This window comes from Bombina bombina, chromosome 7, assembly GCF_027579735.1.
Source record: "Bombina bombina isolate aBomBom1 chromosome 7, aBomBom1.pri, whole genome shotgun sequence".
In the NCBI taxonomy this organism is placed as follows: Eukaryota; Metazoa; Chordata; class Amphibia; order Anura; family Bombinatoridae; genus Bombina; species Bombina bombina.
Window position 1 is genome coordinate 122,660,190 of NC_069505.1, and position 19,833 is coordinate 122,680,022.

A 19,833-nucleotide genomic window follows, 5' to 3' on the forward strand; every position below is an offset into this window, starting at 1 on the left:
AAGTGGTGTACATATGTACACTCTATCAGCATCATGAATGAAAACAATTTGGGTTTCATGTCACTTTAAAACCAGGTACAGTGTGGCAGTTTTGCTGCTTATCCCGAGCTGAAGATAGTCGGTGATAGATGGCAATATGGACCTATGTTGCCCCAGATTGGTTGAGTGACTTTGATCATCTGTGGTCACTTAGTTGACATCATCTCTTGAATGGCAATGTCCTATGTGTTTAACACCTTTACAGTGGTTTAACACTTAGGTGAAGGCAAGAAAAAGTCCAATAAGGACATCTAATTAAATAATTTTCTAATTGCAGGTTGTTTGTTTTTCACAACACTTTTATATATCTCCAAAATTTACAATAAGTGAATCAATAAAGGTAACATCTGCATCTCTACTTACACATTCAGAGGTTGCCAGGCCGGCCACTGAGCCTTGGCTTTGACCACCGTCAGTACTTCATCTCCCTGAAAAACAGACCGAGAATAGCAAATGTCAGTCTTTTTAACATACACAACCTGCTTACTGAATATGTGCCCATTACACTTACTCTTGTCTGATAAATAAATACTTTCCTCTGTACAAAATCATATACTAAAGCCACAGTATACATCATCACTTATACAGTTTGTACCCAGATTATTAATAAGCCTCTAAACAATGATACTAGTAAGAACAGTTTGTAGTCTGATTTAAAAGGACATTAAACTAAAGAAATCTCTAGGTTGTGCACAAAAGCCATCTCTCTCTCCTTCTGACTCTCTCTCTCTTTCTGTCTGCCTGTGTCTCTCTCTCTCTTTCTGTATGTGTCTCTCTCTCTCTTTCTGTCTGTGTCTCTCTTTCTCTGTCTCTCTCTATATATATGTGTGTGTGTGTTATGTTAAAGTGGTAAACATAACAAATGATACTAATACAGTAAGAACAGTTTGTAGTCTGATTTAAAAGGACATTAAACTAAAGAAATGTCTAGGTTGTCCACAAAAGCCATCTTTCTCTATCTCTGTCTGCCTGTCTCTCTCTGTCTCTCTCTCTGTCTGTGTGTCTCTCTCTGTCTGTCTCTCTCTCTTTCTCTCTCTCTCTCTCTCTCTCTCTCTCTCTCTCTCTCTATATATATATATATATATATATATATATATATATATATGTGTGTGTGTGTGTGCATGTGTGTGTTATGTTAAAGTGGTTTATTTTGTTACTGCTTTTAACAGTAACAGGAAGGGAATGTATACAAACTTCTGGTCTGTGGAACTGGCTGATATTTTTTTCCTTTCTCTCTCCGGTTTTTGTTATCCAGAACATATATTATGCTTGTGAGGAAAACATATTTTTCTACTAGAGACAAACAACATCTTTTTATTCCTGGCTTATGAAAAGCCCTGCAGTCAACCATCCGAATGACCACACTGGAATAAAATAGGTGATTACTTATATAGTTGCTAGAAATGAAATTAGAATTTTACAAACTGTATTTTTTTCCCACTGTATTTGAGTATAAAAAAGTTTCACAATTATTAATTATATTGAGAATTATGTGCAATGTTTAACAAAAACATTCCTAGGAAACTCCATTTGTCAACCCTTTTTAACTTGTCCTATTATGGATCAAATGGCATATTGTCTATCAAGCATCAAAATGACGGGAACAGGAAGCACCAACAGATATCTCAAACAATATGTGCCTCTCTTAAATAATGGCAGTGGGTCTCACAAAGGGGTATTCCCTGCTTTTAAGTATGTGTAGGCGATACATATATTAGAATGTCTCACAAACAATGGTAAGTTAAAAAAAAAAAAAACATTTAAAAAGAATAAATAAAAAAATTGAAGTAAATTGTTTAATTGCATTAAAAACCCTAACAAATATAAAACTCATTTTATGATTTTTCTTTTATATATATTAAATTTAAGTGGTGTAGGAAAGAAACACTTTAAGGGGAAAAGTAAAAATTGTAATAAAACAAATTTGCACTTGCAAAAAACAAATTCTATGAAATTCATATTTATAATCTGAAATTTAGACCATGTTATTTTTGTAATTGTAGAAGTATTTTCCCCTCTGCTAGTTGGCTTAACAGGGGGGTTTTGTGTCAACATACTCAAAATACGTATTACCCTAATAGAAAAACACCTGAAAATGGAAGCAATTGTAAGATCCTATATACTGTAAGCATAGTAATCAGATTGGCTGTAGTAAAAATGAAATATAAATGTGTGCAATAATTTTTCTATGTGATCATCCAGACTCTAAAATCTGCAACATTGATAACAACACCTAATTTGACTATTAAAGATAATAACACTCTAGTGCTTTTAAAATAAGTACTGTTATTGATTTTAACAAAAAATTTAAATTTTTCAATTAAACAGAAAAATAAATTCTAAAATCAAAAGACCTAAAAATGTACTTTTTATTTTTTATATTTAAGGACACCTACATTACAATATATTTGTATTTTCATAATTAATCTTTCTTTCATGTAAGTGGCAAGAGTCCATGAGCTAGAGACTTATGTGATATACATTCCTACCTGGAGGGGGCAAAGTTGCCCAAACCTCAAAATGCCTATAAATACCTCCCACCTCACTCATACTTCAGTTTTATAAACTTTGCCTTCGTTGGAGGATGGTGAAGCAAGTTGTGCTTGGTTTCTTCTATGAAAGGCGCTTCTAAGCATTTGAAGCCCAGTTCCTCTCAGAGTACAGTGTTTGTCTGAGCGATGTGAAGGGAGTATTTGCCTAATGATGCCATGTTTTTGCCTATGGGAAATCTATTCTAAGGCTCTCTGTAAATTTGGTCGTGGGAATTCATCTGCCACCTCCCTTTACAGATCGACATTATACTCCTCTACCGTTACCACTGCTGATATGTTTCAGTACTGGTTTGGCTGTCTGCTATATGTGGATGGGTGTCTTCAGTATATATCGTTTGTTAAGACACTCTCAGCTATGTTTGGCACGTTATATTTTTAAAGTTTAAATATATATTGCATATATTTGCCATGAGTCAGGTCTATGTTTATTTCTCTTTGCAGTCTAACAATTTCAGCATGAAAATTATGTTTGAGAGAAATTTAGTATTCTTTTACTTACCTGAGGTTTCAGCTAGTTGTAACTTTGGTCTTGTTTTTTCAAATTTTCACAGGCAAATTAGGCTTGCGATGGCGCAAAATACTTCTATTTATTGCGTCATCTTTGGCGCAATTTTTTTGACCGCAAAGTTTGCGTTTGTTGTGATGCGAGTCACGTCATTTTTTGCGTCCTTGATGATGCAAATTTTTTGGCGCAAATGTTAATGACGCAAATTGTGTCATTTCCTGTTAACCTTGGCGCCAAAAGTTTTTTTCTTAGCATTTGTGTCATCTTTGTTAGCGTCGTTTTTGGCGCCGAAAATTTTGTTTTTTTAAGTCTCTTCTATTGTGCTCTCTGCTTTCATTTGTTACAGAGGGCTATGACATTTGCTTCTGTTTTTCATATAAGCATTTTTTCCCATTCCTGAAACTGCTATTTTGTGGAAATTGGATATTTTTTTTTAAATGTTATTTTTTCTTTTTTGTTACATTTTTCAAGATGTCATAAAGAAAAGATGTCATAAAGAGAGAAAGAGAGAGAGACACAATCACATACAGAGGGTTAGAGAAAGAGAGACACAATCACACACAGAGGGTTAGAGAAAGAGAAAGAGAGACACAATCATACACAGAGGGTTAGAGAGAGAGAAAGAGAGACACAATCACACACAGAGGGTTAGAGAGAGAGAAAGAGAGACACAATCATACACAGAGGGTTAGAGAGAGAGAAAGAGAGACACAATCATACACAGAGGGTTAGAGAGAGAGAGAAATAGAGAGAGACACAATCATACACAGAGGGTTAGAGAAAGAGAGAGAGACACAATCACACACAGAAGGTTAGAGAGAGAGAAACACAATCATACACAGAGGGTTAGAGAAAGAGAGAGAGACACAATCACACACAGAGGGTTAGAGAGAGAGAAAGAGAGAGAGACACAATCATACACAGAGGGTTAGGGAGGGAGAGAGAGACACAATCACACACAGAGGGTTTTAGAGAGAGAAAGAGAGAGAGAAAGAGAGAGAGAGAGACACTATCACACACAGAGGGTTAGAGAGAGAGAGAGAAAAAGAGACACAATCACACACAGAGGGTTAGAGAGGGAAAGAGAGAGAGAGACAATCACACACAGAGGGTTAGAGAGAGAGAGAAAGACACAATCACACACAGAGGGTTAGAGAGAGAGAGAAAGAAAGAGGGAGAGAAAGACACAATCACACACAGAGGGTTAGAGAGAGAGACACAATCACACACAGAGGGTTAGAGAAAGAGAGAGAGAGACGCAATCATACACAGAGGGTTAGAGAGAGAGAGAGAAAGAGACACAATCACACACAGAGGGTTAGAGAGAGAGAAAGAGACACAATCACACACAGAGGGTTAGAGAAAGAGACACAATCACACACAGAGGGTTAGAGAGAGAGAGACACACACAATCACACACAGAGGGTTAGAGAGAGAGAGAGAGAAAGAGAGAGACACAATCACACACAGAGGGTTAGAGAGAGAGAAAGAGAGACACAATCATACACAGAGGGTTAGAGAGAGAGAGAGAGAGAGAGAGAGAGAGAGAGAGAGAGAGAGAAAGAGAGACATAATCACACACAGAGGGTTAGAGAGAGAAAGAGAGAGAGAGACACACTCACACACAGAGGGTTAGAGAGAGAGAGAAAGAGACACAATCACACACAGAGGGTTAGAGAGAGAGAAAGAGACACAATCACACACAGAGGGTTAGAGAGAGAGACACAATCACACACAGAGGGTTAGAGAGAGAGACACAATCACACACAGAGGGTTAGAGAGAGAGAGAGAGAGAGAGAAATAGAGAGACACAATCACACACAGAGGGTTAGAGAGAGAGAAAGAGAGACACAATCATACACAGAGGTTAGAGAGAGAGAAAGAGAGAGAGACACAATCACACACAGAGGGTTAGAGAGAGACACAATCACACACAGAGGGTTAGAGAGAGAGAAAGAGAGACACAATCATACACAGAGGGTTAGAGAGAGAGAGAGAAAGAAAGAGAGACATAATCACACACAGAGAGTTAGAGAGAGAGAAAGAGAGAGAGACACAATCACACACAGAGGATTAGAGAGAGAGACACAATCACACACAGAGGGTTAGAGAGAGACACATAGAGAGAGACACAATCACACACAGAGGGTTAGAGAGAGAGAAAGAGAGAGAGACACAATCACACACAGAGGATTAGAGAGAGAGACACAATCACACACAGAGGGTTAGAGAGAGAAAGAGAGAGAGACACAATCACACACAGAGGGTTAGAGAGAGACACAATCACACACAGAGGGTTAGAGAGAGAGAAAGAGAGACACAATCATACACAGAGGGTTAGAGAGAGAGAGAGAAAGAAAGAGAGACATAATCACACACAGAGAGTTAGAGAGAGAGAAAGAGAGAGAGACACAATCACACACAGAGGATTAGAGAGAGAGACACAATCACACACAGAGGGTTAGAGAGAGACACATAGAGAGAGACACAATCACACACAGAGGGTTAGAGAGAGAGAAAGAGAGAGAGACACAATCACACACAGAGGATTAGAGAGAGAGACACAATCACACACAGAGGGTTAGAGAGAGACACAGAGAGAGAGACACAATCAAACACAGAGGGTTAGAGACACATAAGGGATGAGAGAGTCAGAGGGGGAGGAAGAGAGACAGAGAGAGAAAGAGACCATGGGGGAGAACAACACATAAGAAGAGAGATGGATAGATAGAGAGAAACACACACACACACACACAAGGGGGGGGGGGGAGAGGGACCACAGCATTTTTAAGTAATAAAACAGCAGAGCTACAGAGAGTTCATAAAGTGAGACTATAATTTAGTGTAAAGTACAAAGGCAAGCTGCTAAGTTAGTGGGTGTAAAGTTTGAGTAAACAAAATACAAAAACGATCCTTTGCTGTAAAAAAGTAAAAAAACACTAAACCACATTCATTAAATTATAATTTTCACTAACAGAATCCCTTTCAGTAAAATCTTACTTTAATAAGATGTGGCTGAAACACTGCTCTCTCTGCCTCTCTTCCTGCTCTGTATAAGGATTCAGGAAGTGACAGTGGCACATTCCACTGCACTTAGAGGGGAAGAACAGAACTCTCTTTTTCACTTTAGCAAAGCTAGCAGGTTCACAGGACAGCAACAAAATATATGAAAGTTGTTTTTTTCCGTGTTTGTTTTGTTTTATATGATTTAACATCCAGCCCCAACCCTAAGTTCCACTTACTAATGCCTCTCACTGGATTGGTTCAGCCCAAATAGGACTGCCTCAAATAAGCAGTTAATGGGCCATGCAATGATCTTAACCACGTTCATCAAGTAGGTGGCGCAGCATGTTGTGTAATGGTGGGCAGACCTGATTGTGCCTCTCCATTGCACAACATATAGCTGTGGGGAAAAAAAATGCTGGAGAATTTTTTTTTTTTTTTTTTTTTAAAGCCAATAAAAAATATATATATATTTTTGCCCATATGAGAGGTGAAGCACTGCCTCACCTGCCTCTAGTGACTGCACATCACTGCCAGGAGTAAACAATTGGGAAGCGGATTATATCAGTCATCAGAATTTACATCCGGGAGAGTGGTCTCTCCATCCAGATGTGTTTTTTCAATTGGTACAGATGTGGGGCCCCCCAGAAATAGATCTGATGGCCTCGCGTCTGAACAAGAAGCTTCCAAGATATCTTTCCAGGTCCAAGGATCCTCAGGCGGAGATGGTAGATGCTCTAGCAGTTCCTTGGTCTTACCAACCTGCTTACATTTTCTGCCTCTGGTTCTTCGTCCAAAGGTGATCTCCAAGATCATAATGGAATAACTTATGTGTTTCAGGCCTCTCAGGTTTTGGTATGCGGACCTTGTCAAGATGTCCAGTTGCCAACCTTGGCCACTTCCTTTAAGGCCAGACCTTCTGTCTCAAGGGCCGTTTTTCCATCAGGATCTCAAATCTCTAAATTTGATGGCATGGAAATTGAACGCTTAGTCATAATAAACCTGTTATTAAATCTATTTTTCCTCCTTGGAGTCTCAATTTGGTTTTGAAAAATTTGCAGGCTTCTCGTTTGAGCCTATGGGGCCTATTTATCAAAGCATCAATTGTGCTGCATTTGCCGGCACCAATACGCTTGCCTAACATCGCTGCCGTGGACCTGAATATGCTCTCCATAGTTACCAAAAAAGCTGTCAAAAAGAAACGCACCAAGTATGGGGCGATGAGCAGCGGACTGTTTTAACTAACAGTCATCGATCTCGCTGCTCTTCAGCTTTTTCACAGCTTTATTTGTATACTGTCACTAAACACCAACACTATACTAAACTCATTAACCCTTATACCACCGTTCCTGGATCCCGCCACAACTAAATAAAGTTATTAACCCCTATTCTGTCACTCCCGGAGCCCACCGCCAGCTACATTATACTTATTAACCCCTAATCTGCCACCACCGCCACCTACATAAAGTTATTAACCCCTATCCTGCCGAAGATAGAAGATGCCGCCTGGATGAAGACTTCTGCCCGTCTAGAGGTCCTCTTCTGCCTGGATCGGATGAAGATTTCTGCCCCTCTGGAGGACCACTTCTGCCCGGCTGGGTGAAGACGGCTCAAGGTAGGGTGATCTTCAAGGGGGTAGTGTTAGGTTTTATTAATGGGGAATTGAGTGGGTTTTAGAGTAGGGTTGGGTGTGTGGGTGGTGGGTTTTAATGTTGGGGGGTATTGTATTTTTTTTTTTTACAGGTAAAAGAGCTGATTACTTTGGGGCAATGCCCCGCAAAAAGCCCTTTTAAGGGCTATTTGCAATTTAGTATTGGGTAGGGAATTTTATTATTTTGGGGGGCATTTTTAGTTTATTAGGGGGATTAGATTAGGTGTAATTAGTTTATTAGTTTAAAATTCTTGTAATTATTTTTTTATTTTCTGTAATTTAGAGTTTTGTTTTTTTGTACTTTAGTTTATTTTATTTTATTGTATTTAATTGTAGTTAGTTTAGGTAATTAATTTAATTATAGTGTAGTGTTAGGTGTAATTTTAATTGTAATTTAGGTTAGGATTTTTTTTACAGGTATATTTGTCTTTATTTTAACTTGGTAGTTATTATATAGTTAATAACTATTTAATAACTATTGTACCTAGTTAAAATAAATATAAAGTTGCCTGTAAAATAAATATAAACCCTAAGCTAGATACAAATGTAACTATTAGTTATATTGTAGCTAGCTTAGGGTTTATTTTACAGGTAAGTATTTAGTTTTAAATAGGATTAATTTATTTAATTTCAGTAATTTTATTTTTTTTTATTTAAATTATATTTTAGTTAGGGGGTGTTAGACTTAGGTTTAGAGGTTAATAAATTTAATATAGTAGCGCCGACGATGGGGGCGGCAAATTAGGGGTTAATAATTGTAGGTAGGTGGAGGCGACATTGGGGGCGGCAGATTAGGGCTTAATAAATATAATGCAGGGTTCGGGGATGTTGGGGGCAACAGATTAGGGGTTCATAGGGATAATGTAGGTGGCAGCGGTGTCCGAAGCGGCAGATTAGGGGTTAAAAATATAATGCAGGTGTCGGCGATGTCGGGGGCGGCAGATTAGGGGTTAATAAGTGTAAGATTAGACTCAGGGTTCATGATAGGGTGTTAGGTGTAGACATAACTTTTATTTCCCCATAGGAATTAATGGGGCTGCGTTAGAAGCTGAACGCTGCTTTTTTGCAGGTGTTAGGTTTTTTTTTTTCAGCCGATTCTGCCCCATTGATTCCTATGGGGAAATCGTGCATGAGCACGTTTTACCTGCTCACCACTACCGTAAGCAACGCTGGTATTGAGGTGAGATGTGGAGCTAAATTTTGATCTATGCTCACCTTTTTGCGGATAACGGCGGGTTTAAAAAACCTGTAATACCAGCGTTGTCTTAAGTGAGCGGGGGAAAGAAAACTGCTCGTTAGCAACGCACCCCTGTTACCGCAAAACTCGTAATCTCTGTGTAAATTACAAAAAATAAAAAATAAATTATCAAAGATTTAAACTAATTACACCTAATCTAAGGGCCCTATGAAAATAAAAAAAGCCCCCCCAAAATAAATAAACAATAGCCTACAATAAACTACAAATAGCTCTTAAAAGGGCCTTTTGCGGGGCATTGCCCCAAAGAAATCAGCTCTTTTACCTGTAAATAAAAAATACAAATACCCCCCCAACAGTAAAGCCCACCACCCACACAACCAACCCCCCAAATAAAATCCTAATCTAAAAAAACCTAAGCTCCCCATTGCCCTGAAAATGGCATTTGGATGGGCATTGCCCTTAAAAGGGCATTTAGCTCTATTGCAGCCCAAGTCCTAATTTAAAACTAAAACCCATCCAATAAACCCTTAATAAAACCTAACACTAACCCCAGAAGATTTACTTACAGTTTTGAAGATCCGACATCTATCCTCCAAGAAGCCAGGAGAAGTCCTCAATGAAGCGGCCGAAGTCTTCATCCAAGCCCGCAGAAGTCTTCATCCATCCGACGCGGAATGGCTCCATCTTCAAGACATCCAACGTGGAGAATCCTTTTCATTCCAACGACTACCGACGAATGAAGTTTCCTTTAAATGACGTCTTCCAAGATGGCGTCCCTTAGATTCCGATTGGCTGATAGAATTCTATCAGCCAATCAGAATTAAGGTTGAAAAAATCCTACTGGCTGTTGCAATCAGCCAATAGGATTGAGCTCGCATTCAATTGGCTATTCCAATCAGCCAATAGAATGTGAGCTTAATCCTATTTGCTGATTGGATCAGTCAATAGGATGAAAGCTCAATCCTATTGGCTGATTCTAATCAGCCAATAGAATGCGAGCGTAATCCTATTGGCTGATTGGATCAGACAATAGGATGAAAGCTCAATCCTATTGGCTGATTGCAACAGCCAAAAGGATTTTTTCAACCTTAATTCCGATTGGCTGATATAATTCTGTCAGCCAATCGGAATCTAAGAGACACCATCTTGGATGACATCATTTAAAGGAACCTTCATTCGTCGGTAGTTGTCGGAAAGAAGAGGATGCTCCGCGTCGGATGTCTTGAAGATGGAACCGCTCCACGCCGGATGGATAAAGTAGAAGATGCCGTCTGGATGAAGACTTCTGCGGGCTTGGATGAAGACTTCGGCCGCTTCGTTGAGGACTTCTCCCGGCTTCTTGGAGGATGGATGTTGGATCTTCAAAACTAAGTAAACCTTCTGGGGTTAGTGTTAGCTTTTATTAAGGGTTTATTGGGTGGGTTTTAGTTTTAGATTAGGACTTGGGCTGTAATAGAGCTAAATGCCCTTTTAAGGGCAATGCCCATCCAAATGCCCTTTTCAGGGCAATGGGGAACTTAGGTTTTTTTAGATTAGGATTTTATTTGGGGGGTTGGTTGTGTGGGTCGTAGATTTTACTGTTGGGGGGGTATTTGTTTTTTTTATTTACAGGTAATAGAGCTGATTTCTTTGGGGTAATGCCCCGCAAAAGGCGCTTTTAAGGGCTATTTGTAGTTTATTGTAGGCTAGGGTTTATTTTTATTTTGAGGGGGCTTTTTTATTTTCATAGGGTCCTTAGATTAGGTGTAATTAGTTTAAATCTTTGATAATTTATTTTTTATTTTTTGTAATTTAGTGTTTATTTTTTTTGTAACTTAGTTGTTAGTTTGTTGTAACTTAGTAATTTTTTTGTGTATATTTAAATTATTTGAGTAGGGTTGGTGTTTAAATATATAATATAGTTAATTTAATTTGTAGTTTAATGTAATTTTAGTTTAAAAGTTAGGTTAAATTAATTATTAATTTAATATAGTTTAATGAAATTTTAGTATAATAGTTAGGGTAGGTTAATTAATAGTTTAATATAGTTTAATTTAAATCTAAAGGTAAGTTTAAATTTAAGATAGGGATGAGTTAATATTTAATATAAAGCTAGCGGGTTGTTAGGTTTAGGGGTTAATAGGTTAATTTAGTTTATGGCGATGTGGGGGGCTGGTGGTTTAGGGGTTAATAACTTTATTTAGTTGAGGTGGGCGGCGGGATAGGGGTTAATAACTTTATGTAGGTGGCGTCGGTGCGGCAGATTAGGGGTTAATAAGTATAATTTAGGCGGCGGCAGTGTTGGGGGCGGCAGATTAGGGGTGTTTAGACTCGGGGTACATGTTAGGGTGTTAGGTGTAAACATAACTTTTATTCTCCTATAGGAATCAATGGGATATCGGGCAGCAGCGAACATGAGCTTTTGCTACGTTCAGACTCCCATTCCTAGGGCGGCGGATTGAAAACCAGGTACGCTGGGCCGGAATAGTGGCATACCTGGTAGTTATTTGTCAACTAGCAAAAGTAGTCAGATAGTGCCAAATTTGCATTCGGAACATCGGTAGTGACGTAAGGATCGTTCTGTGTTGGACTGAAACCGGCGGATCATATGTTACATCACAAATTTCTACTTTTGCCGGTCTGTAGGCTTTGATAACTAAGGGGAATCAAGCTCTCCAAAACTACGCTGCGGAATTCCAGCGTATTTGCGGTTGACGGCTTGATAAATAGGCCCCTATGCATTTTTTGGATATTAAACTACTTTCTTGGAAAGTGTTATTTCTTTTTCCTATCTCTTCTGCTAGAAGAGTTTCCGAGTTGTCTGCTCTCTTGTGAGTCTCCTTATCTGATTTTCCATCAAGATAAAGCGGTTTTGCGGACTTCATTTAAATTTTTGCTTAAAGTTGTGAATTCTAACAACATCAATAGGGAAATTGTTGTTCCTTCTTTATGTCCTAATCCTAAGAATACTTTTGAAAAGTCTTTACATTCTTTGGATGTGGTAAGAGTTTTGAAATATTATGTTGAGGCTACTAAGTATTTCAGAAAGACTTCTAGTCTATTTGTTATTTTTTCTGGCTCTAGGAAAGGTCAGAAAGTCTCTGCCATTTATTTTGCATCTTGGTTGAAACTTTTGATTCACAAAGCTTATTTGGAGAAGGGGCAGTCTCCGCCTCAGATAATTACAACTCATTCTACTAGATCAGTTGCCACTTCTTGGGCTTTTAAGAATGAAGCTTCAGTTGATCAAATTTCCAAAGCAGCCTTTGGTAGAAATGTTCTTCAGGCAGTTGTCTCAGTTTGATTCTAATGCCTTTTTTATTTGAGTTTTCTGACATTTTAAAAAATATATATATATTTTTTTTTTATTTAATTTCTCAGCGGATTTAGCTGTTTTTATTTTATCCTTCCCTCTCTAGTGACTCGTGGACTTCCACATCTTGGGTATTTAATCCCATACGTCTCTAGCTCATGGACTCTTGCCACTTACATGAAAGAAAACATAATTTATGTAAGAACTTACCTGATAAATTAACTTGTGGTTATGATTTTTTTGTATAAAGCACATTATTTTTTTTCCAGTTCCTCTTATTTGTATGCTTTTTACTCATTTTTTTTTACACATCACTTCTTGGCTATACGTTAAATTAAAGTATGAGTGAGGTGGGAGGTGTATTTATAGGCATTTTGAGGTTTGGGAATCTTTGCCCCCTCCAGGTAGGAATGTATATCCCATACATCTCTAGCTCATGGACTCTTGCCACTATGAAATAAATGCCTTTATCAGGTAAGTTCTTAGATAAATTATGATTTTTAGCTTTTAGCTGTGCAATATTAATAGCACAATTAATTCAGTTAAACAACAGAAGCACATTGTTAGCTAGAAGCAGTATTTATATATATATATATATATATATATATACACACACACACAAACACACACATATATATATATATATATATATATATACACACACACTTATGTATATATATTTATATATATATATATATATATATATATATATATATATACATACACATGTAGTTCTGGGTACATGCACTCTCACCACCGTTCTTTATCTGCCAGGGTGCTGTCAAGGAGTATATAGCAGCAATCAATCAAAGCACTCACTGGTCTTCTGACATCAAAAGTGAAGAATTTTATTTAAGTGACGTATCAGAAGAAGGGACGCTAAAGGTCCCGAAAACGTCACTTAAATAAAATTCTTCACTTTTGATGTCAAAAGACCAGTGAGTGCTTTGATTGATTGCTGCTATATATATTTACATATACTGTACATAACACACAGAAAACCTGGCACTTGCCATCAGATACACAGTAATGTTTAAAAGCAAAACTTGGGGAATTCAGTTACCTTTGGCGCTAAAGGATCAAGCCCAGGACCATATATATATATATATAGTACATTGTTGGAGTTGCCTGGCCAGACCAGTAGGTTTGTGACTTGCTGTTAACTTTTACTCATTTGTATTGAGATATTTTTATTTTGTATGTACATGTTTTTATTATTGTGTAACATTATAACATTATGAACAGTTCCTTTGTGCTGTATTGATAGTAGATATCGCTATACTGCTAGCAGGCATTGATGTATTAAGATACAATTCACTTGCAATACATTCTCAAGTGTTTAAATTGCTACTCAAACTGTGATCATTCACTTTGTATAGAGGTTGCAACTATGTTTGCATATTTAGCATACTGTGTTTTATACATTTAAATAAACATTAGTATCTACACTATAAGGTTGTTCCATGACACTCTCTGCAAGCAAGTTTCCCTACCCACATCTTCAAGTCCTAGAAAGCCTATGGGAATGTGATATGGTATGCTTTAATACACACTATTAAATAGTTAATAGGTGGTAAGCTTTAGGGTCTGCTTAGTAAACCAGTAGCCATTTATTCAACTCATAGCTTGTTCAACAGTGAAACTGCAACCTGGTAATTACTTTCAAGTATAATCTACTACAAAACTTTTAAAACTTAAAAATTTGACATTCAAATCACTTTTACACAAAATCACCATATTTACCCCAGACCTGTGAAACCATTTAATGCTTTCTACATATCTTACTCAGCAATTTCAGAAAACATGTACGCTGTTTAATCAGCTTAGAACAAAACAGGAGGCTATTTTAACAAGACAAGAGTGCACATAAGTAATTTATTAACTGTTTTTTTAAAGGCTTTTTTATCTCCCACTGGAGAGTCCCTGGGTAATTTGTTCTGTATTACAGTTACCAAATCAGGTTGTTTTATTCGCTTTTCTACTTCTGCATTCTGTTTCCTCCAATTAAAGTAAAAACAAAATAACAAATAATGCATAATTGACATTTCTTCCTTGTTTGTCCTTTGAATTAAATAGAATTTTTTATTTCTTTTGCACACCCATTTACTCCTGAAATGTGCCCCCTTGCTTGTAATCATATAACCTTGTTTAAACAGATAGTCTCTTCTGCAAGTTAATTGCTCGTTTACTTCGTCCAAGAATAAAGCAATTAAAATCTAATGCTGCCTCTTCACAATACAGAAATGTTATGAAAATGATGCGTGCGTGCAATTTTGTTCCTCTGTGACCTGACATTCTGATAATGGTAATGTAATGTTTTTTTATCCATACTCGAGAAATAAGCACACTACTGTTTCTAGTCATTCATTTTTATACTACTTAAAAAAAACTTAAAATCAGGTAGATTTGAAAAGAAAGCAAAGATATGTCTGTATTATTAACAGTGGCTATTGGTAGAGATTCCACCAACATAATGTATAAAAGTCACTTATGCATTTGATACAATGGGGTCCAATTATCAAGCTCCGAATGGAGTTTGATGCCCCTGTTTCCGCGCGAACCTTCAGGCTCGCCGGAAACAATATTTATGAAGCAGCAGTCTAAAGACCGCTGCTCCATGACTTGTCCGCTGCCTCTCAGGTCTTCAATCCGCCTGATCCTATACGATTGGGCTGATTGACACCCCCTGCTAGCAGCCGATTGGCTGCAAATCTGCAGGGGGCAGCATTGCACAAGCAGTTCACCAGAACTGCTTGTGCAATGATAAATGCAGACAGCGTATGCTGTCGGCATTTATCAATGTGCAGCGGACATGATACGCTACATCGTATCATGTCCATTCGCACTTTAGTAAATCAGTCCCTTAGTAGGGTAAAATAAAAAACGTCCCAAAACATAACAAAAACTGAGGGTTTTTTTTTATAAATAAATTAATGGGACATAAGAGCATGTCATTTTAAGACTTGCAACCCTGTACTACTGTGTGCAGAAATGACCACTGATCCAATAAGTTCTAGTTACACAGCTGAGTTGTGCAACTAGCGCTGATTGGATTAACAGTGGTTTCTGATCAGATCTGCAGAGCTTGCTTTTACTGTGAGTTTAACCAATTAGAACATGTTATATTTTAACTACATGGCCTGTTAATCCCAGAGCAGGACTAGTGAGGAAGATAGGGTCTGGTTAGAGGTAAAGAGAGTGGGTTGGAAAAGCATTATTAATATTCACCTGATAAATTATTATGAGTGAGAGTCTACAATCCATTATTCCTGTGAATTACCTTTCCTGACCACTAGGAGGATTCAAAGATTCCCAAACTCCAAGATCCTTATAAAACCCTTTCCAACTCTATTGTAACTAGTCTGATATATAGTCAAGCAAAAAAGGAGGTAGGAAAAGAAAACAGAGAAAATAATGGAGCAGGGGGGGAAAAAAAGGTACAAAAAATAGAAAAACGAAATAACAGGGTGTGGTATTGTGGACTCTCACTGCCATGAAATAAATTTTCTTTCATATAGGTGGTGAGAGTCCATGATCTATTACTCCTGGGAAACCAATACCCAAGTAGTGAAGTCCACAAATAATGAGGGCGGGACATAAATAAAAAAATAAATATATATTTTCATAATACTTTATAAATATATAATTAAACTGAAACTATGGTCTAAAAGACTTTACCACCAACAGCTGCTTCAAATGAAAAACAGGTAGCTGCCATGCCAAACTGATGGACACAAACCCAATTCTGAAAGGCCCAAGAAGAAGAACCTAATCTGTTTAGAGGGAGACTGACCTACCCCCTGAAAATCATGTGGTCTCTTCTGATTGGCTTCTGAGCACGCCCATCAGTGAGCCAAGTCTTTTCTGGTATGCCGTGAGTTTGGAGGATGCTGATCTTGTGCTTTGGAGGATTCCTGTAGCTGTGCGTCTATGCTCCCCATGGCAGGAATATAGTGGACAATGCAATTTTGTGAATTGGATAGATGAGGCTATTATACACGGATGCTTCATCTCCGAGCAGCAGAAGTCACCACGGACTGGATACAATGTAAGTCTCCCATTCGGATGTATATATATTTTGCCTATTTGAAGTGATTTGTTTCAAGTATTTTTCTGTGAATAGCCAGGAGGACAGAAAAAGACCAGTAATCCGTTGATGGATATTTTATTTCTTCATGGGTCTCTTGAATTTAAGTGCTAGGCTGGGTTTTATATATCTATATGACTATTTACATGGTGGAATCTTCTATTCAGCAAAACAATCCCCTTTTTTCTCTTATTCTATGGAGACCACACCCTCATGCTGACTTGGAGGAGGGAGTATGTGTTTTGGATTGCTAGGCCTGTTCCAACTTTAACTTGACTAATATACAGGGATAGAAGGACATTGCTTCTAAGAGGAGGATGCATAGTTTTGTTCTTTATTCAGATAAAAAGAGCAAAAATGATTGGAAGATTTAATTTTACCCTTAGGCTACTTGTCCTAAGGAATAAATTATCTTTTGCCTACTGTCACAGTAAAAGTAATAGGATCAAAATTAGAACCAAACAACAAAAAGTATGAATTTAGAAGCCATATCAGCAGACCAAGACTTTAGCCATAAAACCTTTCTAGCAAGCACCGCTAAAGATATAATCAGTATTAAAGGGTCAGTAAACTCCAAAACGTTCTTTCATTATTTGGATAGAACATACAATTTATAACAACTTTTGAATTTACTTCTATTATTAAATGTACTTTGTACTTGTATTACCCTCTGGAACACTCTCCCTCATGCTGTCTGGCTTTGCCCTAATCTTTCTTCCCTTAAATGCTCCCTGAAGACTTTTCTGTTCAGAGAAGCCTACCACCCAACTCAATAATAAATTAATTTCACTTACCTAACATTTCCCTCATTTAACTCTGCATTAACATCTTTCTCAATCTTGCAGTCCTCACCTGTTTCTCAACCTCCTACCCTTCTAGATTGTAAGTTCCCACGGGAATAGGGCCCTCAATTCCTCCTGTATGTGTTTGTAAGATTTGTCCTGTCTCTTACAAGTTTTATATCATTGTTTTATTTAAATGAATTGTATCCATGGACAGCGCTGCGGAATATGTTGGTGCTTCATAAATAAAGTATATTAATATTATTAATTATATTAATTATCTTGTTATCCTTTGCTGAACAGTAACACATCTAGTTAGCCAATCACAAGAGATAAATGTGTGCAGGCACCAATCACCAACTAGCTCCCACTAGCATAGGATATGTGCATATTATTTTTTAACAAGAGATACCAAGAGAATGAAGCACAATTAAAAATAGAAGTTAATTGAAAAGTATCTTAAAATTATGTGTTCTGTCTGAATCATGCAAATTTAATTTTTACTTTCCTATCCCTTTAAGCTTAATAATGTTAATAGTACCATAGCAAAAGAAAGCATTTAGCAGATTTATGCAAGACTAATTACAGGCCTAGAAAATAAAACCTTCCTGTAGAAAAACCCTAATATGGAAAGATTATAATTTTCTATCCATAGGACCTTCAAAGGAAGAACTATCCTCCAAAGATATAGTAGTACACCTAGCCAAAGCTGAAATAACTTTTTCCACACTAGGAATAGATTCCCAAAGATCAATATAAGAAGCAGGCAAAGGATACATCCATTTAAACCTTGTAGAATTAAAAGTAGTACCTGGCTTAGACGGTTCCTGAGAAACTATCTCAGAGACAGCATCAGACAAAAAAACACAAAAAAAACTTTAACATTTTTAACAGCAAAGCCTAAAGTATAAACAACTACCTTAAAAGTACAGCTTTACACACGAAAGAGGATGATTCCACACCATAATCTGAAAAAGATTCCTGATTTTCAAAAAAAATATTTTAGAGGACAAATCAGCAGAACCAGAACCAGAACCAGAAACTAGACTTAGATCTAGTACTGACTTTAAACACTTACTTTAAGGGGCATAGCCACCAGCATTTCAGATGCAGTGGAATGAACAAAGATTATAAAATCTGTAGAACTCCCTTGTAAAGAACAAACAGAAGGAGGACAGATCTCTTTAGGAGCATAAACACATTAAAACAGATAACTGAGCTGGAGGTAATACCTCAGCAAGTTTACAATATACACACTTACCATAGGTAGAAATAGAAGGCACCATGATAATATATACTATAAATAAATAGAATGCATAATCATAAGGCTATATTCTCTTAAATAAAAAAATCTTAAAGCTAGGCAAAAAGCTTACCTCTTCCATACAGAAGCATAAAATGTTGGTCAAGGAGTGCTAATACAGCATAGGAAAAATAAATAATGCTCCCAAAATCAAAAACACACAATCAAATAGCGTGCCCAACAGAATATAAACGCACTTGGAAAATAAAAACTGCATGAAAAAAAGATACAATAGCAGCCAAAGAACTGACGTATTGTGTAACATAGAAACATAGATATTGACGGCAGATAAGAGCCATAGGCCCAGCAAGTCTGCCCGACCTTACCTAACAGTATAAACTTATCTAGTTCGTAGGATAGCCTTATGCTTGTCCCATGCATTTTTAAAGTCCCCCACAGTGTTTGTTGCTACTACCTCTTGAGGAAGTTTATTCCATAAATCAATCACTCTTTCTGTAAAGAAGTGCTTCCTCAAATTACTCCTGAATCTACTACCCTTTAGCTTGAGCTCATGACCCCTTGTTCTTGAATTTTCCATTTTATGTAAAATACCCACAGTCTCAGTTTTACTAAACCCTTTAATGTACTTGAAAGTTGCTATCATATCACCACTTTCCCTTCTCTCCTCTAAGCTATACATATTTAGGTCATTGAGCCTATCCTGGTAAGTTTTATTTTTTAAATCATGTACCATTTTGGTAGCCCTCCTTTGCACAGATTCAAGTTTGTTAATATCCTTCTGAAGATATGGCCTCCAGAACTGCACACAATACTCAAGATGAGGCCTAACTAATGATCTATAAAGTGGCATAAGAACCTTACTATTTCTGCTGCAAATACCTCTACCAATACATCCAAGCATTCTGCTAGCCTTACTCGCTGCATTACTACATTGTTTACTAAGTTTTAAATCATCTGAAATAATAATTCCCAAGTCCTGTTCCTCATCTGTAACAGTCAGTAAAGTGTCATTGAGTCTGTAATTAACATTTGGATTTTTCTTCCCTAAATGCATTATTTTACACTTTGCTGTGTTAAACTTTAGATCCCAGTAGTTTGTCCAATCCTCCAATTGTTGTATATCACTTCTCATTTTGTCTACCCCCCCTGGAACATCCACTCTGTTGCAAATTTTTGTATCATCTGCAAAGAGACATACTTTCCCCTGTAGCCCTTTGCTGATATCGCAGATAAATATGTTAAACAAAACAGGCCCCAGAACTGACCCCTGAGGAACACCACTAGTAACAGCCCCCTCTGCTGAATGAACTCCATTTACTAAGACACTTTGTTTTCTGTCCTTAAGCCAGCATTCCACCCAGTTCACAATTTTTGAATCTAGACCAAGGAGATATAGTTTGTGAATTAGTTTATTGTGTGGGACGGTGTCAAATGCTTTGCTGAAATCTAGATATGCTACA

The 19,833-nt window shown here is 37.4% G+C and overlaps 1 protein-coding gene across 3 annotated transcripts in view; it reads right to left on the minus strand.

The window, feature by feature from the left end:
• The window catches only part of SPON1 (spondin 1), a 747,780-nt gene that overhangs the window by 217,360 nt on the left and 510,587 nt on the right, over positions 1 to 19,833 (minus strand). For all 3 annotated transcript variants that reach the window (XM_053720284.1, XM_053720283.1, XM_053720285.1), the window contains one exon: positions 403 to 467. In XM_053720284.1, coding sequence (XP_053576259.1) covers positions 403 to 467 — 65 coding nt within the window. The remainder of the gene's footprint in view (positions 1 to 402; positions 468 to 19,833) is intronic.